Source organism: Mustela erminea, chromosome 5 (genome assembly GCF_009829155.1).
Source record: "Mustela erminea isolate mMusErm1 chromosome 5, mMusErm1.Pri, whole genome shotgun sequence".
NCBI classification, from domain to species: domain Eukaryota; kingdom Metazoa; phylum Chordata; class Mammalia; order Carnivora; family Mustelidae; genus Mustela; species Mustela erminea.
Window position 1 is genome coordinate 546,150 of NC_045618.1, and position 24,602 is coordinate 570,751.

A 24,602-nucleotide genomic window follows, 5' to 3' on the forward strand; every position below is an offset into this window, starting at 1 on the left:
GAGGGAGGGCCCGGCCCCGCCCAGCCGGATGTTCCGGCTCGGCCCCGCGAGTTGTCCAGGCCCCAGCCGGGCCGGAAGTCTCGGCCCCGCCCACCATTAACCTTGACCCCGCCCAGCCGGGGGTCCTGCCCCCCCTCGGCCGGAAGTCCCCCTCGCCTTGCCGGAAGTCTCGGCCCCACCTGGCCGGAAGTCCCGGCCACGCCCGGCCGGAAGTGTTGGCCACGCCCGGCCGGAGGCGGGAAGAGGCGGCCCCTGACGGGGTGGGCGCGGCGGCCGCAAGGCGGGGCGGAGTCGCCCGGCCCCCTCCGCGCCGCTCGCGGTCGCGCTCCCGGCTCCGGCTGGCCGCGGGGCTGCGGGGCTGCGGGGCTGCGGGGTTGCGGGGCTGCGGGGCTGCGGGGCTGCGGGGCGGGTCGCGGTGGCCGCGAGCTCGGGCTGCGGCGCCCGGGCGACGGCGCGGCGGCCGCCATGGGGAACAAGCAGACCATCTTCACGGAGGAGCAGCTGGACAACTACCAGGTGAGCCGGCGCCCGCCCTCCTCTGCTCTCCGCGCGGCGTGCGGGCTGCGGACCCTGCCCCTGCTTCAGCTCCAGGCGTGACCTTGGGCCGTGACCTCGAGCCTCAGTTTCCCCACCCTCGCGTTGGGAGCGCTTTCCCGTGGGGGATGCTCGCCGGCGCGCTCGCCCGCCTTCAGACGCCTTGCTCTGGGCCCCCGGCCTGGACGCGACCCCTGCCCCAGCCACCTGCCCAGCGCCCACCTTGGCACAGAGCTGGCGGGTCATCAAACGCGGGCTGGAGGGAGGGTCCCCTATCCCAGGAAGCAGCCCAGGAGAGTGGGGTCCTGTCCTGTCGGGAGCGAGGCGCAGCTGCCCGCAAATGCAATTCTGAGTTGGGGGCGCCTTGTTTACCCGTAGGGGCCCTTCCCGCTGGTCCAGCGTGGAGGTAGTTGCTGCAGGAAGGCAGGCCAGTACCAGTCCACATCTCGTGGTCCCCGTCCCCCAGCAGCCACCCCCTAAGACCCTTTCAGGACCTCCTGCCTACAGAGTCACGGAACTGTCCAGACGAGGTGTCCAGAGCCCTCCCACCGGTGGGTGCAGGACGCGGGCGCAGAATGGGGTTCAGGAGGAAGGCCCAGCCCTGACCCCGGGGCCCTGGCCAGCCTCCCAGGCCCCTTCCCTGCGCTGCCCACTTCAGCCACCCCCGACTATCCACAGTGACCGTGACGCGCCAGCTCTTTCTCCCTCCCTTTGCCTGCGTTTTTCAAGGCCCAAGGCGATGCCTCTTACCCCACTCCCCCTGGGCAGGGGGCCCTGGTTGTGCTGTGGGAGCCATGAGGCCGCCTGCTGCCTTTCCCAGCAATTAGTTTGGTGGTGGGCTGGACGTGGGAGCCCTCCGAGGTGGGCAGAGGTAAAACAAAGGCCCCGACTGTCAGTAGTGGTTGTCAGCTCCACGTGAGGCCCTGGGAAGGCGCAGGGAGCCTCAGTCACGGCCCGGCTGCCGGGTACCAGGCACTGGAACGGGTCCCTCACAGCCGGGTGCTTTTCAGCCCCGTTTCACAGAAAAGTAAACAGAGGCTGAGGCACCATTCAGGGCTCTAGCCCAAGGCTCTCTGCATTTGTTTGGGGGCAGGGACTGTGGGTGCTCTTGGTCTTGGAGGCTGGCCAGCCTCCCGAGAGGCCCTTAATGCCAGCAGCTCCTGGGGAGGGCCCTGGTGGGCGGCGGAACACCACCGGGAAGAGGAGCTTTTGCTTTGCAGGATTCAGCGAGAGTGGCTCACTGGTGCAGGAGGCATTCCAGGGGCAGGGGGCCACATGGTCACTGGCGATTAGTAGGGACACTGTGCTCAGTAGTGAAGAGTGGCCCGGTGTGGCTGGGAGCCTGGGTTTCCACGCAGACCAGCAGGTATTGGGTTACGCTTCTGAGCCAGGCCCAGGGCTGGGTTGTGATCCTCCCGCCACAGCCAGGCAGGCTGGGAGAAATGAGAGCCGAAGAGACCTGAGAGCCCCCAGCCCCCTCCCTCGCTGTCCAGCCAGTCAGGGCCCCAGTTACAGCCACCTACCGGCTCCTCTCCAGCTGCAGAAACCTGAGAGCCCCAGCCCTCTCCCTCAGCTGTCCAGGCAGCCCCTCGCCGGCCAGGGCCCCAGTTATAGCCTTTTCCACCTTCCCCCTCCCCCTCTGCAGGTGCCAGTGATGCCCAAGTTCAGGTTTCTCCAGACTTCTCTGCCTTCCTGATCAATCGATCCATCCCCCAGGCCTCTCCCTCCCCAAAGCAGGGCTCCCTGCCTTCCCCAGAACCCACCGCTGCCGCTCCGTCCTGGCTCTCTGCTTGCACTCAGGCAGCCCATGATTTCAGCCCTGAGCAAGTCCCGTAACTCTCCTGGGAACCCGCCTCTATCTCCGCCTAAGGATCCAAAGCAAGACAAGAATTGGAATGTGGCTACAAAACCTTTCCTTTGCCGACACCACCAGCCTACTCAGAACCCTGAGACGCTCTTAAGGTTCCTGCCATATTCACCCCCTGGGGACTGCTTCCTGCCACGGGCTTCAGGCAGATAAGTCAGCAGCAGCAGAAGCAGACTGTCCGCTGATGTGTGGCTTCACGGCAGCTTTGCTGGTGCTCAGAGGCGGGCGAGGTTAGGGGAGGCAGGGTCAGTGCCTTCACGGACACCTTCTGCAGCCAGCGGGAAGTTTACGTGCAGAGGCCTGGTTCCTCATCCCATCTGCACGTATTGAGCACCTGTGGTGCGCAGGGCATCAGCACACACAGCGGGAGCAGGATGCGGTCACGTGCAGTGGTTGTGGGTGGACCCTACAGCAGTAGGCCACGATCAGGAAGCACAGAGGCCCGAGCTGCAGTCAGCCCTTCTGGGCTGCATGTACAGCTCAGCAAACCATCAACTTCACGGAACCTCAGTCTTCACATCTATAGAATGGGGAGGTAATGCCTCTCACCCCGGCCCCCCATCAGCTAGTGGTGAGGACTGAACAGAATTGGATAATTGGAGCCCCACGGACCAGGCCTGGTCGAGGTGTGGCTCTCAGCCTGGGATGTGCATGCAGGCATCAGAGTAGTTTTGAAACTGATGCCTGGCTCTAGCCCTGGGGATTCTGCTTTAATGGATCTGTTCCTTGGGGTTGCTGGGGCTAGAGCTAGTGGTGGGGCTGGGGCCGGTGCTGCTGGGAGAGGGCTCAGGAGGTTAAACAGCTCCCCAGCTGATTCTGCTCTAGAGCTGAGGCCCTCGAGTTAGCAGGCATCAGCACCACTGAAGCCAGAGGATCTAAAAATACAGATCCCCCCCCCGACTTGAGTCTGTGACTCAGTAGGTCTGGAGTGAGGCGGGTGCTGCCCATCCAGGCACCACACCTTGAGGACCATTGAGGGGGACAGATGTAAGTGGTTTGATAAGGGACCAGGATCATATGAGAAACTTTTGCATCTTTGCCTGTAGGGCCCTGGGTCAGGACCCACATACTCTTCAACCCAGGGCAGAGAGCAAGGAGAGGAAGACAGGATAGGCCAGGACGCAGAGACCAGAAGCCAGGGCCTCTCCCCGTCGGTAGTGATGCTGACACGCCCACCAGGCTGGTTGGGAGAGCCTTGGCCCTTCTCACTGGGCACCTTCAGGCCGCAGAGCCAGCCCTGGGGCTGAGGGGGTTCTGTACCTGGACGACTCAGCTGGGCAGCCTTTGGGACCTGCTCCTGAGATCTGGGGGTTTGAGGAAATCAGTCCACACAGTCACCGCGTGTGTCTGGGGCCTGCGGGACAGGGCGTTCTCTCTCCATGCTTGATGGGGTGGGGGGCAGACAGAGGAGCTAGGGGCCACAGCAAAGCCTAGCCCTCCAGGAGAAGCTCCTAGGTTCCTAGAAGGCCAGGGCAGCATGAGGGCTCTTAGTCCAACTCTTGGGTAGCAGCATGTGGCTCAGAAGGACCGACTGACTACGTGTGGCCTGGAAATGCCCGCCTGCCCCCCTCCTCAGCTTTCCCAGAGGTGCCCAGTGGGACTGTCCTCAGTGTGTAGTCCAGCTGCCCCGGAGGTCTCAGGTCCCATCCAGGGCAGCAGCCGCGAGCCCCTCGTCGGCCCGCTCTGCACAACATACTGGCTCGGGGTCTCCGGGCTCTACAGAGCCTCAGGGGCCGCCTGCGCCCATGGGCAACAGCGAGCAAGGGCAGAGGGTCCAGACCGCAGGGGTGAGCACAGGAGCCTTTGCTGCTGGGATCTTCGCGCCACTGTACTTCCCACCGTGGCCTGGCCTGGTAACCGACTGCATCACGGGGCAGGACATCCAGAGCAAGGGGGGACAGCCGAGAGGAGTTTATGACCAGGAGACCTTAGGACCCGTGTGCTACCCCCACCCTGAGAAGCACCTGTCTGAGGGTCCCTGGCAGGCTCCACTCTTGATTCTGTCCGGGTGCCACCAGCCCTTCCCTGCCTGCCTGCCTTCTCGCCAGTCCTGCCCCACACCCCAGCTTCCCTGTGTGACCCCAGCTCTTCTGGTGGCTTCAGAGGTCAGGGAGATGCTGGGGTTTCCCCAGCCTGTGGACCTCGGACTCCCCCTCTCTGCGCGAAGGCTAAGGAAGGCAAGCCGCTGTGGCTGAGGCCCTCGGGCCCTTGCTCCAGCTTGTCTCCCAGCCCCTCTCCGTGCTGTCCCGCCGGGTGGTCTACACCCGGTGACCTCTCCATCTGCCCATGAATGCTGCTCAACACCATGTACACAGCCCTCCTGGCCAGGACAGAAGCTTCGGGAAGCAGCGGCTCTTGGCCAGGGTCAGGGCGGGGTAGGGGGGTGGGGAGCAGTTTGAGTCTGCGAGATCCCAAGGGAGAAAAGATCCTGGGACTTGCAAGGGACTGTGTGTGTGTTTTCCCTTTGCAGGACTGCACCTTCTTCAATAAGAAGGACATCCTCAAGTAAGTGCGGCTTCCGTCCCCCCTCCCCCGGCGCGGGGACGGGGCAGGGGCTGGGGCCCTCACGTGGGCTGGCTGTGCTAGCTGGACCTGAGGAGGAGCGTCGTGAGCTCAGGCGGCGGTGAGCTGGAGAGCTTGCCCCGCCTGCACCCACACCCCTGTGCCAGGAACCGAGCTCTCCGCCGCTCTGGTCCTGCACACCAGGCTCTATGGTGGGTGGTTCCAGGCTCTTTCACTTAATCCTTGCTGTGACTGTGTAAGAGGAGAATGCTTTTATCGCCACTTTGCAGGTGGGGCTCAGCAGTCGGCCAGAGTCACAGAGCCAGGCACTGAAGACCCGGCCTTCTCCCGCAGGCCCCTTGCTCTGTCCCCGTGGCCTGGCATCTGTCAGGCCCTCTGGCCCTGGCATCTGAGGGCCCTCTGGCTCTGGCTCTGAATGCCTCCTGCTCCTGGGAGGTCCAGAAGTCAAGGCCATGGCCTGCATCCCCGCACCACCCCTGAGCTGTCCACCCGCGGCTCTTCCCTTTCTTTGGGCCTGTCACTCGTGGCCTTGCCGCAGATCCAGGCTCTTCAAGCCATGTTCTAATTCGTCTGTTTGGCAGCTACGGTTTGGGTTATTGTCTTAGTTTACTTACTGTTCCCGGCGTGCTAGCCCCAAATGTGGACCGCCGGCCAGTCCGCAACTTCCAGAAGAATCCATCCCTTCCGGTGCTTTCCAGTGCCGTCTGTCAGGGACCGCCCTTCTGTAGACGGGCACCGTCTGCGTCCGCCGGGGGACCTGCTATTCCTGCCAGCTGTCTTCACACCCGAGGCGCAGACAGCCACAGAGGCCTCTGCTCCAGGCCTGCGCCCACTCCTGCCTTCATCCTGCCCGGCGGACTTCTGAGTCCAGTCGGCGCACTCTTGCATGACCCTGTTGCAGACTACGGTTAAGGTTGAGGTCACTGTGTGGGAAAATGGTGACATCATTGTCACCGTTACGGGGCTCCAAGGAGGAAAAGAACAGCACTTACCCCACCACCTGAATGTTTCCGATTTTTTTTTTTCTTCTTAAGATTTTACTTACTTACTTGACAGACAGAGATCACAAGCAGGCAGAGAGGCAGGCAGAGGGGTAGGGGGAAGCAGGCTCCCCACTGAGCAGAGAGCCTGATGCGGGGCTCAATCCCAGGACCCTGGGATCGTGACCTGAGCCGAAGGCAGAGGCTTTAACCCACTGAGCCACCCAGGCGCCCTTGAACGTTTCCTCTCTTTTTACACACTTTGAGTTTATTTCATACTTTGTTGTTTTGGGGGGTCTTGGTGGGGGTTTTTTCCCCTAATTGTGAATTAGGTTTCTTATATCTAATTTTTGAATAGGCTGATGACGGAACATAGAAAACTATTTGGCGCTGGATGGCTGCTGAGCCGTTTCTCCTTGGTAGTTTTTAAACTGACAATTTTTGGTTTTGGCAAATAACTTGCTTCCTCCTTTCCAGTACTTCCATACTCCGCCTATGTCCCTGACTGGTCGCGGAGCCCAGTGCTCTCAGGCGGATGCTGTGTGACGACCGTGACAGTGGGCGTCCCACACTCCCGGGGTCTCTGCTAAGTCACTGTTTAAGTATGGGGCTGGGCGCTGGTGTGAAGCAACCCTTTATTTCTGTGTTACTAAGCATAGGGAGCTTTATTATTGATAAAAATTGATACTTCAGGGGCGCCTGGGTGGCTCAGTGGGTTAAGCCTCTGCCTTCGGCTCAGGTCATGATCCCAGGGGTCTGGGATCGAGTCCCGCATTGGGCTCTCTGCTCAGCGGGGAGCCTGCTTCTCCTCATCTCTCTCTCTCTCTGTCTCTCTGCCTATTTGTGATCTTTCTCTCTGTCAAATAAATAAATAAAATCTTTAAAAAAAAAAACTGATACTTCATAAATACTTGAGTTAACAAACACTCTACAACCGGAAGCCGTTGGGCAGTGGGTTTGGTCGCAAGCGGCAGCCCCGTCCTCCTGTTCCCGTGCGCCCCCGTCGTGTGGGCACCGTCAGTGTGAACACACCGTCAGTGTGAACACGGCCTGTGGACGTCTGGGGATCTTCCCCGTGTCCTTACAACCATCCAGTCGTAAATGCAGCTGCCAAGTTAATAAAAATGGTTTTTAACCTATTGCTGTGATGTGGGGTCCCAGATTTTCGGACACCCGTGTATTCCTGGCAGGCCTCCTCCATGGTCCGAGTGCATGAAGCTTCCAACTTGGTTGGACTTGACGTAGGCGCATCTTGTAAGAGTCTAGCACCTGTGTGTGCACCGTCGGCCCATCCTGGATGCCGCCCGTTGGGGTCAGAGGACAGGGTTCTTGCTAACTTTCTGAGATGAGCGGGGAGGCTCTTACCTGTTTGCCCTGCACGCTGAAGCACGCCCCACAGGGCAGGGGTCCGTCGCGCCAAAGCCTCCAGGAGCTCAGCGGGCCCTGCCTTGGGACAGGGTAGCAGGGATGCACTTCCTTGTTCCGAATTTCTCCCACAGTGATTCAGCCTTCCCAATTCTCTTCAAGTTTTCCTAAAAAGAAAAAAAATGGCCATGTCACTTTGTCCTAGAGTCAGGGTGGAGGTTGGCCTCCCCCTGACAAGGGGACACGCCACCCTGCCAGCCCTGCGCCCCTCTCCCCAGTTCCTCCTGGTGGGGTGCAGCTGAGGTCCCGCTGGCCTCTGTAGTGCCATCCTCCTTGAGCCCCACGTGTGAGGACAGTAGGACAGTCCCCATTTTCTGATAGGGATGTTGACTCACCCCAGGGTCAGACCACCAGCCAGCGAGGTGCGGGCTCTAACCACCACCTCACTTGACCCCATGTGACCTTGGAAGGGTCAGGTGATGCCCAGGAGCATGCAGCATTACGCCCCAGCATGTCCAGGGTCAAGGGCAGGGGGACGGGGGCATAATGTAACAGTTGGAAGTTGAACACAGGGTTGAGTACTCCACCCCAGCTGCCTGAATTGGGGTATGGAAGTCCTGGCTCCGTGTTCGGGGACAGTAATTCTGAAAGCACGAGCAAAGAAAGCCCTTGAGTGCGCCAGGTGGGGAGTCCAGCTTGGTCCGGTTACCCCGCTGTCTGCTCACGTGCCCCCAGCCAGGGGACGGGCCTCAGCTTGTTTCCCTCCAGCGCTGTGTCTCAGCCCCAGGGCTTCATTGTGATTTCGGGATGTTTACGGGAACCTGTGGCCGGCAGGGCAGGCTTGTGGCACTTTGCTCTGCCTGTGCCCTGCTCGGACTCTGAGTCAGGTGCCGCTGGGCTGGGAGGAGCCCAATGGTTGGAACCTGGAAGGCCTTGGGTTCAAGTCTGGGCCCCACCACTCACTGGCTGGTGTGCTGGGTGGTCACTTAACCCTCGAAGCCTCAGTTTCCTCCCCGGAAACTATGGAGAGGGTGACACCTGCGTCTTGGGGTGGTGTGGGAGTGACCTTGAGTTTTCCACATGGGACACTGACCCGGAGCAGGGCACAGAGTGAGCACTTGCTAGACAGAGCTGTCGTCACCTGGGGGAGCCAGATGCACACTTCCACGCTCTGCTAGAGAGGACTGGGTGGTTGCCGACAGGACTGCCACAGGGTCTACCACTTGCAAGCAGACCTGGCTTTGTGGGCGCAGGGCAGGTGTGGCCAGGAGCTCTGGGGCCACTTTGATGCCACTCCCAACAGTCCTGAGCCTCACCTTGGGCAAGGGACCTGCCTCAGTCCCTGCTCAGTGCCCCACACTTGTCCCCCATAAGTTGTACTTGTCTGGGCTTGGGAGTTGGGGGTTATTGTCTGCAATGTTAGGGGCGTAGACACAGAAACACAGGGCAGAAGAGGCCCGAAGAGCCAAGAAAGGGCCTCCACCTGAGTGCTAGGCCGCCCAGGGAGGTGCGAGGAGGTCCCACACGGCCCAGGGTCCATAGGGGCTTCCTGTGGATGTGGGAGTGGGTGGGGGTGGGGGAGGCTGGCAGCTGTTCCAGAGACCAGGCCTCGCAGCCCGACTTGAGGCAGGGGCAGCCAACAGCCCAGGTCTTAGCAGCTTTGGCGCTGCAGAACGGTAAAGAGCTCCTGGTCTTTGTTCCCGCCATGGACCCTTAGAGTTGTAGTTGGGGGATCCTAGACAGATGGCTTTTAGCCTCCTCAGGCCTCGGTTTGCTGAGCTGTGAGCTGGGCCTGCAGTGTATCTGCATGGCCAAGGGGACGTGCCTAGCACATAGAAGACCCTTATGGGAGCCCAAAGGGGAACACAAAGGTCTGGTTGTGGACCCCGCAAGTGGGGCCTGGCCTGCGGGGGATGGTGCAAGGGTCCAGGACATGACCTGGTTATTGGCCTCCCTCACAGGTCCCAGCCCTGTGGGCAGAGCAAGGGCCGGGGTGGGGGAGTGTGCCATGCACAAGACTGGGGTATGGGGTGGGCCGCACCGGCTGCTGGGGGCTCCGGGGTGCACCCCTCCAGTTCCTCCCCTCTGCCTCCCTTGCAGGCTCCACGCGCGGTTCTACGAGCTGGCCCCCAACCTCGTCCCCATGGACTACAGGAAGAGCCCCGTGGTCCACGTGCCCATGAGCCTCATCATCCAGATGCCGGAGCTCCGGGTACGCGCGAGGCTGCTGCCGCCGGGAGGGGCTGGGACGCAGGCCGCTCATGCCCCCAGACCCCAGCTGAGGCTGCTCTGCCCTCCAGGGCTTGCCTGCTCCGTGCCTGCCCGCTCCCCTGCACCCTGAATGCACGGGCTGGCGTGCGGGGGCGGTGCGGGGGCTGCGCTCACTCCCCTGCCCCTTGTGCAACGGCCATGCGGCTCTTCAAGGCAGAGCGTGTCTGCTCTCTTCTTTTGTAGGATTTTATTTATTTTTTTGAGAGGGAGTGAGCGAGCAGGGGGAGAGGGACAAGTGGACGCTGAGCGCAGAGCCTGGCACGGGGCTCCATCTCGTGGCCCTGAGATGGTGACCCAGCCCAGTCTGAGTGTCCCACGCTTAACAGACAGAGCCCCCCAGGCACCCGCTTGTGTCTGCCTTTGTCGACGGCTCTTCTGTCTCCGCCTTGTCTGGCTTTGGCCTCTCGCCTCCGGCCACCCGCCATCACCCTTCTCAGACCTGCCGATCTTGTCAGAAGGCCGCTTGGGGTCAGCAGGTCTGGGTGGAGGGGGCGAGATTCCGTTCGCCCGCGGACGCTGCTGGATCTCAGACCACATGTATGTTCGATGGGAAAGTTTCATTTCATGAGTTCCAGTGCCCGCCAGGTGTAAGGGAGACTGGTGTTTGGGGCACAGCTGCATCCCGCTGTGAGATGTTGCCAGGAGCCCCTGGCCAAGCCTTGGATGTGTGACTCAGGATCAGGGCACCATGTAGCGTCCTTTCTGGTCTCTGTTCCAGTTGTGACCTCTATCCTGAGGGACAGTGAGGCCCAGGCTTGGCCCTAGCATGTGCCTGCCAGCCTAGAGAAGGGCCTGAGCGCCGGCCCGGAGGTCACTGCAGGGGCGTGGGGCACTCTGGCCGCTACGCAGGTGGTTTCTGAGTCTCCTTGGCCCGGCACAGAGTGGGGGCGGCCAAGCCCACTTGGGGTGGGGACTCCAGGAAGAGGGAGGCCCGGAGACCTGGGACCAGAGGACGGAGTTGGGGTGTGGCTCCTGGAGTGGCAGGCCCCCAAGCAGGCTGACAGTGGCATGGGCTCTGACTAGCCCCCCCGAGTCTTGCCGTTTGTCCGCCCCTTTCTCCGAGCCTTGGGGGCCCCACTTCTGCCTCCGATGACCTTGGCCTGACCTGGCCTAGCCCAGGGCTGTCTGAGATGAGAGGGTGTCTGGTGAGCACAGCTTGGCCTCACCAGCTCCATGCTCGTCTGAGAAACATGACCGGAGGAGCCCGGGCGCCTGGCCGCGCACCGGCCCCCAACCCCATCAGGCTTTATTCATACCCTCACACACCGGCCGAGCTGTGCCGGCGGCCGTGGGGGCTCACTTGTCCGAGGCCACACAGGCCTAGCGCTCTCTCTGGAGTCCACCCAGTACCCTGTGCCCACGCGACCGCTGTGGCTATTTCCTGCAGGAGAACCCCTTCAAGGAAAGGATCGTGGAGGCTTTTTCTGAGGACGGCGAGGGGAACCTCACCTTCAACGACTTTGTGGACATGTTCTCTGTGCTGTGCGAGTCGGCTCCACGGGAGCTCAAGGCTAACTACGCCTTTAAGATCTACGGTGGGGGCCTGGGGGGTACCTGGGGGGGTCCTGGGGGCGGGGGTTGTGTTTGGGGATGCGGGGTCCTGGGGGCTGTCTATGGACAGGCGTGCCCAACGGACGGAGCAGCAAAGAGGTGCCAGGCCTCCAGGAGCAGAGACCCAAGCGGTGTGAGCCCAGGGAGGTTGCAGGTCAGGCTGCAAGGAGCCAGCCAAGGAGCTTGGACCAGGCACCTGGGGCTCTGGGGCCACTGCAGGCTTTGGGTGGTGGACGTGTACGCCAGAGGCCAGGGGCTGGAGAGGGCACCTGGGCCAGGCAGCGGGGCTCCCGGGGCTGCAGTCACACCAGGCCCCAGACGAGAGAACTTGGCACAGCTGGCCTGTACCCCCATGGGGACACCCAGTTCCAGGGCAGGGCTGGGCCTGAGCTACAAGAGACCTTGTGTGTCCCAGCACCTTTGACCAGCCTGTGGCTCCAGGCCTCTCGGACTTTTTCCTTTTGTAGCCACCGTGCTGCTCTCCGAGGCCTGGTCTCGGTGCACGCAGCACCCCGAGTGTGTGTCAAAGCACGGCAGCCGCGGGCCCACCCTCCTCGCGCCACGCCCCACTGCACCCGCCACCCTCTAGCCTCGGACCCCTGGCAGCACGCGTGGGGCATGCTGTTGTCTGCCCGTGAGGGTCGTGGGGGGCAGGTGGAGACAGATTCAGGGGTATCCAGACTCTGCTGCCCCAGCTGTGGGACAGAGTGGAAAGGCCAACTGGGACACGGGCTTTGGTGTTGGGGAGAGTCGCGTCAACGGTCACCCCCTTCCTGGGCCTCAGCTCCTTCCCATCAAAGGGGCACAGGAATCCAGCCGGCCGGGCAGCCAGCACGTCTCTGCAGAGCTTTCTGGCCGCCCCTTCGGGAGCCGAGGGAAATCCTACCCATGCCTGCCCACCAGTCCTGAGATGGGCTGTGCGGGTACCTGTTTAGGGGCTGGGCTCGGGGTCTAGCCCTGACCAGGGGTGTCCCTTTGGGTCACGTGCCCTCTGCAAGACCCTGTTTCTTCACATGTGCATGACCTGGACCCACCAATCCGCTGCATGGGTGGTGCCAGGAGGCAGAGCCCTGCCATTCCCGCGGGCCGCCACACTCCTCATCCCTGCCGTTCGTGTCAGGGTGCGGCCAGCGGCGGGGTCCCTGTAACCTAGAAAGCCCCCCAGAGGTGGTGTTTGATCTGAAACCTGAGGACAGATGGGAATTTGCTGGACAGACCAGTGGGAGGGGCGGAGATGTGGGAGATGAGCTAGATGCGGCGTGCAGGGTGTCGGGGTCACTGCTGCGAGCCGGGTGGCTGTACTTGGGGCAGCGGTAGTGCCGTCTGCCAAGTAGACTGGAGCCATGCATCCCGCTCTGCACGGCGACCAGCCTGGGCCTCCCTCTGAGGGCTCCCGAGTCTCCTGACCACCGCCACGCCTGGCAGGGGGCCGCAGGAGGCCACATGGTGCTTTTGGGAGAACGTGGCCATGGTGGATGAGCAGTTAGCGGCAAACACACCTGTCCTGATTCCCCCTCCACGTAGCACTCTGCCCTTGGCTCGGTGGCTTGGCCTCCTGGGCCTCAATTTCCTCTGCTCCAGCGGGAGCACAGGGCCCACCGTCCCAAGCCTCAGACTCAGACTTGGAAGGGTCTCAGGCCAGGTTTGGACCGAGGACCATCACAGGGTCTTATGGGGGTCATGAGTGTCGACTCCTCAGATGTGCTATTTGGCCTGGGCCTGAGCACCCCTGCCCCCGCCCGCAGACTTCAACACGGACAACTTCATCTGTAAGGAGGACCTGGAGCGCACGCTGGCGCGGCTCACCAAGTCAGAGCTGGACGAGGACGAGGTAGTGCTCGTGTGTGACAAGGTCATTGAGGAGGCCGACCTGGACGGCGACGGCAAGCTGGGCTTCGCGGACTTTGAGGACATGATTGCCAAGGCTCCCGACTTCCTCAGGTGAGGCCCGGCGGCTGGGGCTGGGGTTTCCGCTGACTGCTGGGCTCCCGCTCACCCGCCCTCCCCGGAGGTCAGCTGTGTCCTTCGCATCCTCCTGTGGGACTGTGCCCTGGGCCGGGGGCCGGTGGGATTTCTGCTGAGGGGCCCTAACTCTCTTTCTAGCACCTTTCACATCCGGATCTGAGAACACTGGTGAGGGCGCGGGGGCCCTGAAGCTGACCCTCTGGCTGTCCTGTCTACACGAGCGTGACCTCCGAGCTGCCCGGAATAGAGGCTGTGGCCTCTGGGGTTAGACCCACCAACATTTCCTTGGCCCTTTCAGCAAAAAATTCCTTAACCAGGGAAGGGGGGTGTGGGGAGCAGGGCCCTGCCATAGGCCATCTGTCTGGGTCCCCAAGCCCTCCAGACCCCCGTCCTCTCCCCGTCAGAAGTGGCCTCACTAGGAGGGGACAGCAAGACCTCACAGGGCAAGGGCTCCAGATGTGTCCCAAGTCCTGGGCGGGTGTCCCGGTCACCCAGGGCAAAGTGAAACGGGAAAGGTTTCATGAGCTATGCAAAACTCACAGCTGGGCTGCCCCCCTGGCCCCCCCAATGTGAAACTGTGTGGACAGTGGGTCAAGGGCTCTGTCCCTGTCCCTGGCTGTGAGGCCTGGGCATCCCATGTTCTGCACCCCCCCCCCCCCCAAGATGTGGAATTCTCACTGGTGCGTGCTGTCCACACATTTGTGAATTCCCGGTAGTAAAGCACTTTGACGTCCCTGTGCTCTCTCTGCTGACGTTAAGGCGGGCTCAGTGGTCCCTTTCTCCTGCTCCTTAAAATCCCACGTTGAGTGGGTCACCTCGGCCCAGCGTTGCCTGCCTGCTTTGGACACTCACGTTTATTTCAGTGCTAGTATTTTTGAGAGGGAAACACATTGCCTCAAACCCCCAGGTGAGCCCCACAGGAGACATTAGGTGAGAACCGTGTCCATTTCCCCTGTGACAGTAGAGCTCGTGGTGAGACTTTACGGAACGCTAACCATGAGTCCGACACGGGGCTGCTTGCCGCAGGCTCCCAGGAGGCAGGGGCTCCCTCGGGCTCGCTCTTCATGGGGAGAGGCGGCTAAGGGGACATTCCCCCACAGGTGTGAGGCGGGCCAAGGCCACTGAGGGACATGGGTAGGCAGGGTGGGGGCCACAGTGCTCCTTCTGGGGACGGTCAGTTTGTTTTCTGCCTCTGAGGACTGTGGGCGGGGAGCAGAAGACAAGCTACTCACCCTTACACAGGTGGGGACGTGGGGGACAGGGGAAGTGGGACACAGCAGGAAGGACCCTGGGGGACGGGGATCCAGGAGTGCCTGTATCCAGAGCTGCTGTGTGGGCCTCCTGGCGTGAGAGCCGCCCCTCGGGGCCAGGACAGGTGGGAGCCAGAGGGCAGGGGAGGGTGACCTTGTTGAACGGATGGGCAGTCCACACCCGACTGGCTCCAGAAACGCCCAGGACCATGTCTCAGGCGGACCCTGGCAGGCAGGCTTGGGGTGTGTGCTGAGGGGCTAACCAGAACCTCAGGCAGCTTACTCCCCTTCTGCAGACCTTGGTTTCTCCGTCTGCAGCACAGAGGGGTTGGTGAGGGCCTGGCGGGACCGTGTGGCAGGGCTACAATAAGGCAGGGGGCAGAGAAGGGCCAAGGGAGCCGCTGCTGGGAGCCCAGCGCCTTCGGGCCAGAACTCTTGCCTCAGAGGCTTCTGAACCCCGCTGCTGGGAGGGCCCCCAGCACAGGAGCTGGCTTGGGTCTCAGCTCAGAACGGCCACCCCAGCCCAGGGCCCGCCTGGGCTCAGTATGTGGTCAGGGAGCCCAGGCCTCAGTTCGTCTTGGAGATGGGGTGCTGCCCTGCCTGTGGTCAGCCCCCCGCCTCTCCGGCCCTGACACCCCCCCACTCCTCTCGGGGGAGAGTGAGGGGCCGGGGAAGCCCACCAGTGAGCTGCTAGAAGGAAGCTCGGCGCTCAGGACTTGTGCTTCTTGTCGGTGAAGAGGAGCCTCCAGAGCTTGTCGGGTTGCAGAGAGGGAGGAGACACTGGGGCCTGGAGGCCCTGGGCAGAGAGAGGCGCGGCACCGGTCGGTCGCTGGGGCCCGAGCCCAAGAAAGGCCTGCTGGGAGGATTGCTGGTTGTTCATGAGCCTCATGGTGCCAGAAATGGCACAGCCAGCCCCAAACCCCGCCCCGTTCTGGGTGAAGGACCTGTATCTTCTGAGAAGGCTAGGGAAGGAGGGGGTCTCCACAAGGCGGGACTGGAGAGGATGTGGGCTTTGCAGCGATGGGAGATGGGGAGTGGGAACTGCCATGGGATGTGGCTTCAGGGTTCCTCGAGGGCCTGCCTGCCAGCAGGGCCTGTGGTCCCAGCAGAGTCAAGACCTCTGTGGTGCCCCGCACTGTACTGGGTGCACACCCCGCCCCGGGATGTGTGGGAAGGCCTTTCAGCAAGGACCTCAGGTTTCGCTGCCCAGACCTCGAGGGTCTGCGTGAGCTGAGGTCCGAAGCCGTCCCCATGAGGAGTGGACCCTCCCTGCCCACTGGCTCGGGGTGCAGGGAGAGCGTGCTGGGGCCGAGGGTGCCTGCGCCCCGTGGGAGCCCCTGCCCTCCACTTCCCCCGCCGGTCCTCAGAGCAGAAACCCTCCATTTGACAGCTCTGCCCGGCTGTCTCTGGGCTGCATCCTGAGCAGGGGAGTACGTCTAGCCTTGCCCTGGGGCAGACAGTTGTATAGAGGAAGAGAGGGAGGTCCTGGGTCGGGTTGCTGAAGGAAAACGAGCAGTGGTCGCAGTGTTTGGGACATAGTCTCAGGAAGGCCTGCCAGGGAAGCTGCCTCCCGGGAGCCACGTGGCTGGGGGCGGCTGGCCACAATGAGGGTCTGGCACAAGTGGCTTGGAGGGCGCCAGGACTCTTGGTCTGCAGAGAAAGCCCTCAGAAGGGCCTAGAAGACCACACCTTACATTCAAGCTGAGCCACAGCCCTTCCCACCACCTCCAAGCATATGTTACTTCTAGAAAATCCTGGGCCCCTCGGAGCAGTAGCAGTGACCCGACCTGCTCGTACATGAAGGCCACTGATCCCTCTCACCAGCAGGGGCTGGCAGCCGCCCCACCCCCCTGTGGAGCCCACCTTGTGTGTCCGTCCAGTCTCCTTGCTCCTGGCTGCTGGGATTTGTTCATAGGTGTTCCCGGGCTCAGGGAGCTTTGGGGCCCCTGAGAGTCTCTTGTAGCCATGGTCTGTGGATCCTGGTGGCCTGCTAGTTGGAGGACTGGTCCTGGGACATGGGGGCCTGGGTGAGCCCCCCCAGCACACTGGGACCTCCGCATAGGCACTGCCTTCTTGGTCTGGCTCGTCCCCGGGCTCTGACAGGGGACCTTCTGTCTGCAGGAGCTGATAAGTGTCTGCAGAAGTGCCCTGGGAGCCGGGCTGAGCCCTGTGGCTCAGCTTTGGAGATGCCTGGCTCCAGGGGGTGGCGGAGGATCCCAGGGCCTCAGAAGCGGGGGGCAGAAGGTGGCCCTGGGCTGTGGGAGGCCCTGTGGGACCCTGCTCAGGACTCACCCCAGAGAAGGCAGGCCCCAGGCCATCAGGCCTGTTCTGACCTCCAGCCGAGAGTCTCTTGAGGGACTCCTTGCCTGGGGAGCTGGGCTGGCTGCCCCCTGGAGCTGGCCTGGGTCTGCCGGACGCCTCTGGGCCCAGGCCTAGCTGTGCCTGGTTCAGCTTCCTCGGGTCTGAGTAGATACTGTTGTTGGGGCTTCCAAAGGACTCGTCCAGAAGGGAGGCACTCCTCTCAGGGAGGGGAGGCACCTTCCCGGGGACCTGGGGACAGAAACAGAACCCCTGGAGCACTCTCCCATCGCTAAGATGCCCTCAGGTGAATGGGAGCTCTCGGCCAGCCGCAGCCCCTGTCCTGGCTCAGTTTACCTCACTGTCTGTCCCTGTCAGCCCCCACACTCCGAGTCGAGTCTTTCCTTGGCATTGGAAGCCAGCAGGCACCACCCAAGTTCACCCTGCCCTGTCCTCCCTCCCAAGTGCTCCATTGGCCTCTCAGAGCCCCTGAGCCCCTCCACTCACTGCTTCCCCCCCTTCAGAATAGACTGTCACCCCCAAGGCTGTCAATTGTGTGTTTATTCCCTAAATGCCGGCTGGGCACCAACTCTGGGCCAGACATGGTTCCAGGTGCCAAGGACTTGATGGGCAGCAAGGCCTACTCTGAAGTCTGCTTTCTACCCTGGGAGATGGACAGCAGACCAGTCTGTTACATGGTTTCATGTGCCTGACACATAGGATAGCATGTCACAAGATGGTAAGCTGTCAGGTCGTGATTTGTCCCATGAATGGGATAGACAGAATGACAGGTGGGAAGGGGTCTTTCCTGTGGTCTTGGCCCTTCTGGAGAGATGACATGCAAGCAGAGAAAGGAGGGCAAGCAGCTATCTGGGAGGGAGAGTATTGCAGCAAAGGTAAAGCAAGTGCAAAGGCCCTGGGGTGGGAGTAAGATTGGCGTGTTCTGGGAAGGTGCCAGAGAGGTCGGAGAAGAGGGTGCAGAGGGGAGGTAGCAGGACCCCTGGTGAGGCCTCCCATGGACCCTGGGAAAGGCTTCATCTTGTTTCCAAACGTTAGGAGAGGCCTGGGGTCCCTGCATGCTGTGGTCTGCTGCATAGGAGGAAAACCTCTCTGAGCCCCTCCCAGGGGTGCTGTGGGGGAGAATGTCCTCTCATAGACACCACCTCCCACCTCGTTCCCCTATAGTTTAGAGGAATTTCAGGCCATTTCCTGCCCATTTTCTCATTCAAGCCTCAGAAGAACTGTAGAAATGGTAAACTGAGGCAGCCCCAGCAGGCCAGAGGCGGCCCCGGGGTGGGTGAGCCCACACCTCTGAGCCTGGAGCTCAAGCCCCAAAGGCCTAGGCCAGACCTGTGGGCCTGGTGCATGCCGGACCCACTGGGCACCCGATGCTGCTTACCGCCACGCCCCCCTCCTCCAAGAAGCTGCAGGAACTTGCATCGCGGCTCTTCTTGGTTTGGAGGAAGGAGACCTGTGGCTTGGGGCAGGGGCAGGGGCTGGCAGCCTCGTCCAGGACCGCTGCTGGCGAAACTGTGACGGCTGGGTTATCCGGGCCCAGATGGGTGTGGTGGAGGCCCAGGGTGATAGCATCATATAGATCATTGTCCTCCGGCTGGGCAGTGGGGGCACAGCAGGAGCGTGGTCACGCACTCCCTGCTGACCTCCCACGGTCTGCCACGGAGGGACCCACAAAGGCTCCGCAGGGCCCTGACTTCAGGGAAGGTGCTTCCTCAGCCCACCCTCCTCAAACGGGACCAGGACTCTGCACTGAGTGCCTGGGGGCACCCCACCCCACCCCTGCACACCCCGGGTAGGGGTGCCTACCCGCGGGCAGGCAGCAGACAGGGTCTCCCCAAAGGGCTCCAGCTGCACCTCCTGGTAATGGCGTACGAGGTCAGCCAGGGTGCCGTGGCTGTGCGTGTCCCCCGAGACCAGGTAGCGCCGGTCCCGCTGCTGGTTGATGACGAAGTGCCGACAGCGGTCGCTGCCCCTGTTAAGGCAAGCAGGTGTGGCCAAGGGCGGTCCAGCCTCGGCGCCAGCACCCGCCAGCCGCACAGCCCTCCGTGTGTCCCTCTGTAGCGGGACCTGGAGTCCCGGAGCCCAGCCTCGCGGGTGGCCATGCGGGGTCGGGAGCCGGGGAGTGGCTTCCAAACACGGGCCTCAGGTGGCAGGGAAGCCCCCAGGTCCGCCCGGTGGGGCGAGGGCGGCACCCAGCGGGGCGCCACAGTGCCCGGCAAGGCGATGTTTTAGAGAATCAAAGTCCATGATGAACAGAACGCCAAAATCTTCGACCAAAGCGTGGTCCGGCCCTGCACTTCCTCGGCGCGCCCCAAACCCCTGGACTCCCGGCCCCGCCCCCAGGCGCGGGTCCATGGCGGCCCCCCCGGGGGCACGTCTTCCCGGCGGGACCGACCGCTGCTGCAGTGAGGCGCCCGCGTCCGCAGTGCGCACAGCGACGGTTCCCGCACCGGAGCGCTCCCGCCCGCAGGCCCGCGCGGCTGTGGTGCGTCCCCTCCTGAAGTCCCGGGGCCTCGATCTCCCGCCCGGCTCCTTGCCCCAACCCTCCGTCTTAGAGCGAGCGCCCCGCCCCGATGCCGCGAGGTCCCCTGCGGGCAAACACGCGCGTCCGCCCCCGTCTCCGGGCGTCGGCTCGTTGGCAGACTCGGCTCTGCTAGGAGCGCAGTCGCCGCGGGCATCCTCGTGCGCGGCTCTGGGCGCGCAAGGGCGGCTCCCGAGCCGACTGCAGCGCGGGTAGCGGGGGCTGCGGGGGCGCCGCTGTGCCGCTCGGCGGCTCGGGGCAGGTGTTCTCCGAAGCCCTTGCGAGCCGTGCGGGAGCCGAGCGGCGGAGCGCACCCTCGCCAGACCCTCACGGCTCCTCCTCCCGCCGTGCGCTCACTTGGGCTGCGTTTGTACTTCCCGGGAGAGGGACGCCGCCGGTCGCCAGGCCCGTTGCCCTCCGGACAGCCCCGTCTGCGAAGCGCCATTCCAGCCTTTCCCCGCCGTGTACGGCGTCGTCTCTGTCCCGTGGTTCTCCGCAGCTCCTCGCGTGTTCTGCCCTCGCTAGACACGCGCACTACGATTCGTAACTTCTCCCGAGACTTTGGTTTGTCCTTTTATTCACTTGGCATCTTCTGAAGAGCCATCTTCTGAAGTTTTAATTTTAAAGAAACCCCCGTGTCCACCTTCTCGTTCATGGTTAGTAGGTCTGGTCTTAAGGAATCTTTGTCTTTCTCGAAGTCTTGAAAATTTTTCCTGTTTTCTTTTAGAAATGTCCTGCTTTGTTTTTCTCACTCAGGGCTGTGATCCTGCTAGAATTTGTTGACTTCTGTGTATGGCGTGAGGTGGGGGGTCATTGTTTTCCATCTGGATATCTGACTGCTCCCGAGCTTCTTGCTGGAAAGACCTGCCTTTCCTCCACAGAACTGCTGGGAAGCAGGTGACCACAAGCGCGGGACTGTTTCTGGACCCCAGGGTGCCCACGGGTCCATCTACCCATCATGGACCTCTGAGCAATTGTATAAGTTGGCATCCCACCCAAGTCGTGTTCAGGAAAAGGAGCCCTGATGCTGAAAAGACATTTGGAAGCTGCCGAGCTCACGTATTTCAAAGTGCTTAGGTAAGTACCTGGCACACAGAATAACAATTCCCATTTGGGTAGAACTGAAGTTTGTTTGGTCAATAGGACATTCAGTCCCTGTGCCAAGCATGTTTCAATGTGTAAACCTGTCCTACCCTATTCAGCGATCCTGCTACATCTGTACTACAGGGTTTCCACCCTACAGATGGAGAGACAGAGGTGCAGGGATACCCTCGCGCAAGGTCAGGATTAGGGCAGTCTAAGCAGGAGCTAACTTTGAATCTGATCTGAGGCCTTTGGGGTGCATGGGAGCCCTGGCCTCGCTTCCTGATGGGGAGGAGGCTTCTTCCTTCCTCCAGCTCTGCCTTCCCAGACCCAAACTCCTCTCCAACCCGGGCCTGATGTCACCACCTCCCTCGGTTTTGTGCTGGTCGTCCTGCCCTCTGTTTTGTATCGTAACCTCATCCTTTCAAGGGTTCCCACGGGCCTCACCCGTTCAGGCTCTGTCTTTAGGTCTTCCATCCACAGCAGGACCCTGACCAAATGGCCCTGCCCTCCTGCACAAGCCCTCCTCCCCAGGAACCCGCTGCCCCCAACCTCTTGTGGCTCCCCCAATGCCCCCTGCCCACTTCCTCTGAAGGCTGCTGCCTCCCATCCCGCGGCCAATGCTGCTCAGTACAGAGGGAGGCAAAGGGGCTGGGGGAGCCAGTGCCCAGGGAAAGCCAGGCAGTGCAGGCTGTGGGGGCAAGGCGGGCTCAGGGGCCTCGCTGACAGCTCCCTCTCCTACCTGTAGGACAAGATGTAGCCAGTAGCCCGGTCGCTGAGGCGGATGAGGAAGGAGCCGAGAGCTTTGTCCCCAAGTAGCTGCTCCGTCTGCCTGGGCAGAGATGTGTAATTAAGAGGGGCCCGTGCCCATGTGGCAGCAGCAGTGAGCGGACTCAGCCTGCCCCAGAGTCCCTGCTGGCCGCTCCCTTGGGTACAGATCTCCAGCTCTCCACAGGGAACTCTCAGACCTGCAGCTGCTACTGTGGTCTGTGTGCCGCTTGAGCAATCCAGCAAACTCCAGACTCGGGGTTGGGCTGGGCCTGAGTGCTGAGGCCCCCACGCGCCACCCTCCCCTGCAGCTTCACCGGCAGGTACAACAGCCACTGACCCTGGCTGCCCACTCTCCACCTGAATGTCTCTGTAGTAAGAATGAATCTCTATCACCAGAGATTTTTAGGTCTGGGGGGCTCCCTGCCTCAGGACCACTGTACGGTTGTGCAGGCTGTGCACAACACATGTTTCTACCAGGAGAAGGTGCTGTTTTGCCCAGAGCTTGATTGCAGGGGTGATTCCTAGACTCTCATCTCCCTCCATGTCCCTTCCAGCCCGAGGCAGCCACGGCCATTTCTGAATGGCGCCAAGTATTCTGGAGAGGTGATGGAAAGTTCCAGCTCTCTTCTGGTTTGGCAGTACTCGGACCACCTGCTCGCTCAGCGCTTACCAAGTGCCGGCTCCACGCAGGGCCCACGCCAGAGTTTGCAAACCCAGCACTAAATGAAAGTGCCAAGCCCCTCACTCGAACATCGAGCCTCTCAAGACGGTTAGGGTTAGGGTTAGAGCCGCACACCAAGCATGGCCAGCCCTGGTTGATGGCCAGCGCTGAGCCAGCTCTGTCTCGTGCTCAGGCTGCTGGCAGGGGCCGCACAACCCGAACGCTGGCCCCATGTCGCCTCCACAGTGGGGCAGCGCACGTCCAGGCTGGCCCAGGTTGGTGCCCACTCAAGACAGTGCTCACCCTCCCTGACGAGTGTCCGGCTTGCATGACAGAAGAGATGACAGCCCTCCAGTCCTTGGTTCTCCAGGACGGGTCCCAACGCACCCTGCCCCTGCCCCGTCCCTCTGCTAGACCACCCTCAGAGTGGCCCAGCACTCGCCTGCCCTGCCCACGTGGCGCCCCTCAGTCTGCTCCCTGCCTGGCCCAGGGGGGCCGCAGAGGCCCGTCTTGTCCCAGGGGGGCCCCAGGCAGCTCTCTCACGGCGGGGGACGGGGCATCCTTACTTGCGGGTGATAAATCCGTGAAACCACGGGGGCAGGGCTCCATCCTGCAGGATGAAGGGTGCCTGTGTCTCCGTGAACCATGTCAGGGCCAGTTCCTGCAGCTTGGCGAGGGCCTGGCTGTCCCCCACCTCCCGGGGCCCCCTCTGCAGGCACGGCTGTTTCGGGCTGCCCTCCATTCTGGCCAGCTAAGTGGAAGCAGCGGGCAGACCACCCACAGGCCTTTATATCTGTGGGCGCCCCGCTCATTTGCCTGAGTCCTTGCCCGCCCCAACGCCCAGCCACCCCCACACACAGGAGCCCTATTGTCACTGCTCCTTCCTGACTCCGGGGCGGACACCTTGTGTGGCTGGAGACACTGGGGGGAGCGTCCTATGAGCAGTGAGGTTGGGGGGTCTGGATCGCAGGGAGACCTCGGACTTCTTGACCCCTCCCCCCCAACCCCCAGCCTCTGCCTCTGCCGAAGCCAGGCCCTGGCTAAGGTCCTCAGCCCAGCAGCTCTTAGTAAAGCAGGGGCTTAAATTCCCTCAGTCCTCGTGGATGCCGCTTGTACTTTGGTGAAGTTCTGCAATGATGACTCTCTCTCCTCTCAAGATGCATCGAGTGCCTGTCGTGCGCCGCGTGCCCCGGGCCCTGGGAATCGGGTTGTACAGCGGAGAGTGTCTCTCCCTCATGGCGTGGACACGGACCGTTGAAAAGTCCATGTATAGAACACGGTGTCCAGTGTGATGGGCACCCCAACAGCAGCCGGGGGGGAAGAGGGCGTGGCTCCTGTCCCTAAGGAGTGGGGTCAGGGGTCAGGGGTCAAGTGGGGGTCTGGCCAGGAGCAGGCAGGTGCCCGGGGAGGGGAGAAGAGAGGCTGCTCACCTGTGGGGGGATGGGGGGTCTTTGCTGGAGGTCTGGGAGAACAGTGCAGACCTTGGTGGAGCTGATGGAGACAGACCTCGTGTCACAAGCATTTTGAGAGCCCTGTCCCAGTGTGGCTGATTTTCACCGGGGCGCCATGTGTTCTGTTATGTGCATTTAAAAGCGCAATTCTGGGGGCGCCTGGGTGGCTCAGAGGGTTGAGCCTCTGCCTTCGGCTCGGGTCATGATCTCGGGGTCCTGGGATCGAGTCCTGCATCGGGCTCTCTGCTCAGCAGGGAGCCTGCTTCCTCCTCTCTCTCTCTCTGCCTGCCTCTCTGCCTACTTGTGATCTCTGTCAAATAAATAAATAAAATCTTTATTTAAAAAAAAAAAAAAAGCGCAATTCTGAAAAGTTCAGGGGCATCGCCAAACCCCAAAGGGGAAGCTGGGGGAGCTGGGGTCTGACGCAGAGGCGGTCTGCTGCCCAACTGAGGTCCGGCATGTATTCAAATGCAAAGAAATGTGTTTTTATGATTTTCCATGAAGCACTCTCTCCCCACCTCCCTTTCAGGCACTGCTCTCCTGGGCAGAACCAGGTCATTTGCATATGAAGACAAAGGTGTTTTGTGCCCTACTGACCAGGGTGAGGATCCAATAGGGCCAACAGGCCAGAGTCTGTATCTGCTCAGATGACAGGTGAGGCCCAGGTCTGGGGCCATCGGGGGTTCTGTGAGGGGCTGTGGGAGGGTGCTCTCTGACAGCGTTGCAGACCCTGCTGCTCAGTCCCCGCCATGGTCACCTGCGGGGACACTGGTGTGCCCGTGCCCCTTCAATTCTGCTCCCTGGGGCGCCAGGAGGGGCTTGGCCTGGGACCCTGGTCCCCGCTGGCTGGCTCTGCAGCTCTGAGGTCAGTCCTAAACCTCACCACCTCTTGGTGCCCTCGTCTATATAAATGGAGGGGAGAAACCACCCGGGTAGGGTTTGGGGCGTCAGAAGCCGGTGCGTGCAGGCCGGTGGCTGGAAGGGACGCACATGGACCAGAAACGTCAGCCCCTGCTCCAGGTGTCTGTCGGATCTACACCTCCTGGTGCCGGGTTCTCCTCCCAAGGTCACGCTCCTCCTGGAGGACCCGTACCGGGCAGCAGGCCATCCCAAAGGGGATCCTGCCAGAGGGTGCCCAGTCTGGCCTGTCCTCCTAGAGGCCACCCCGAGGTCTGTCCGGCTGTCCTGACTGGACACCCAGCTCCAGCCCCGCACATCTCCTTTCCTGAGCCCGTGCAGTGGTGGCAGGAGCCCAGTATGGCCTCCTGAGTGAGTCCTAGCGCTCGTTGTTCGTGGACATAACGTCTTCATGCCCTTAGTTATTCCGTTAGTGGCGTGGATATGCCCCCCGACACGAGGGCGCGGAGCACAGCGCGCGGAGCACAGGGCGCGGAGCACAGCGCCGGAGCACAGGGCGCGGAGACAGCGCGCGGAGCACATTGCGCGGAGCACAGTGTGGAGCACAGCGCGTGGAGCACAGGGCTCAATTCTCT

At 62.1% G+C, this 24,602-nt stretch overlaps 2 protein-coding genes across 3 annotated transcripts; one reads left to right on the forward strand and one right to left on the reverse strand.

The window, feature by feature from the left end:
* The first annotated feature begins 368 nt into the window (after positions 1 to 368).
* CIB2 (calcium and integrin binding family member 2) lies at positions 369 to 13,814 on the forward strand. Of its 2 annotated transcripts, XM_032341867.1 has the most exons (6): positions 384 to 516; positions 4,872 to 4,906; positions 9,370 to 9,481; positions 10,928 to 11,075; positions 12,837 to 13,032; positions 13,195 to 13,814. In XM_032341867.1, exons 1-6 carry the CDS (start codon positions 466 to 468, stop codon positions 13,214 to 13,216), a joined length of 564 nt encoding a protein of 187 aa, XP_032197758.1. In that variant the 5' UTR covers positions 384 to 465; the 3' UTR covers positions 13,217 to 13,814. The 2 variants fall into 2 exon arrangements, with proteins under 2 accessions (XP_032197759.1, XP_032197758.1); XM_032341868.1 differs by lacking the exon at positions 4,872 to 4,906 and having other exon boundaries at positions 369 to 516.
* A 1,071-nt stretch (positions 13,815 to 14,885) lies between these two features.
* SH2D7 (SH2 domain containing 7) lies at positions 14,886 to 22,485 on the reverse strand. The gene is made up of 6 exons (XM_032341866.1): positions 22,225 to 22,485; positions 20,969 to 21,054; positions 18,429 to 18,594; positions 18,004 to 18,216; positions 16,170 to 16,856; positions 14,886 to 15,066 (listed from the first exon to the last, which is right to left on the reverse strand). Exons 1-6 carry the CDS (start codon positions 22,468 to 22,470, stop codon positions 15,016 to 15,018), a joined length of 1,449 nt encoding a protein of 482 aa, XP_032197757.1. The 5' UTR covers positions 22,471 to 22,485; the 3' UTR covers positions 14,886 to 15,015.
* Positions 22,486 to 24,602: the final 2,117 nt, after the last annotated feature.

Bases quoted from the DNA above. Each gene is read 5' to 3' on its own strand.
- CIB2 (XM_032341867.1), top strand. From the start codon at position 466: ATGGGGAACAAGCAGACCATCTTCACGGAGGAGCAGCTGGACAACTAC. The intron at 517-4,871 runs GTGAGCCGGCGC...TTCCCTTTGCAG, and splicing joins AGCAGCTGGACAACTACCAG to GACTGCACCTTCTTCAATAA. The intron at 9,482-10,927 runs GTACGCGCGAGG...TATTTCCTGCAG, and splicing joins TCCAGATGCCGGAGCTCCGG to GAGAACCCCTTCAAGGAAAG.
- SH2D7 (XM_032341866.1), bottom strand. From the start codon at position 22,470: ATGAGCGGGGCGCCCACAGATATAAAGGCCTGTGGGTGGTCTGCCCGC. The intron at 21,055-22,224 runs GTAAGGATGCCC...CTGCCCAGGCAG, and splicing joins CACGGATTTATCACCCGCAA to ACGGAGCAGCTACTTGGGGA. The intron at 18,595-20,968 runs GTAGGAGAGGGA...TTGCCTTAACAG, and splicing joins GGCTACATCTTGTCCTACAG to GGGCAGCGACCGCTGTCGGC.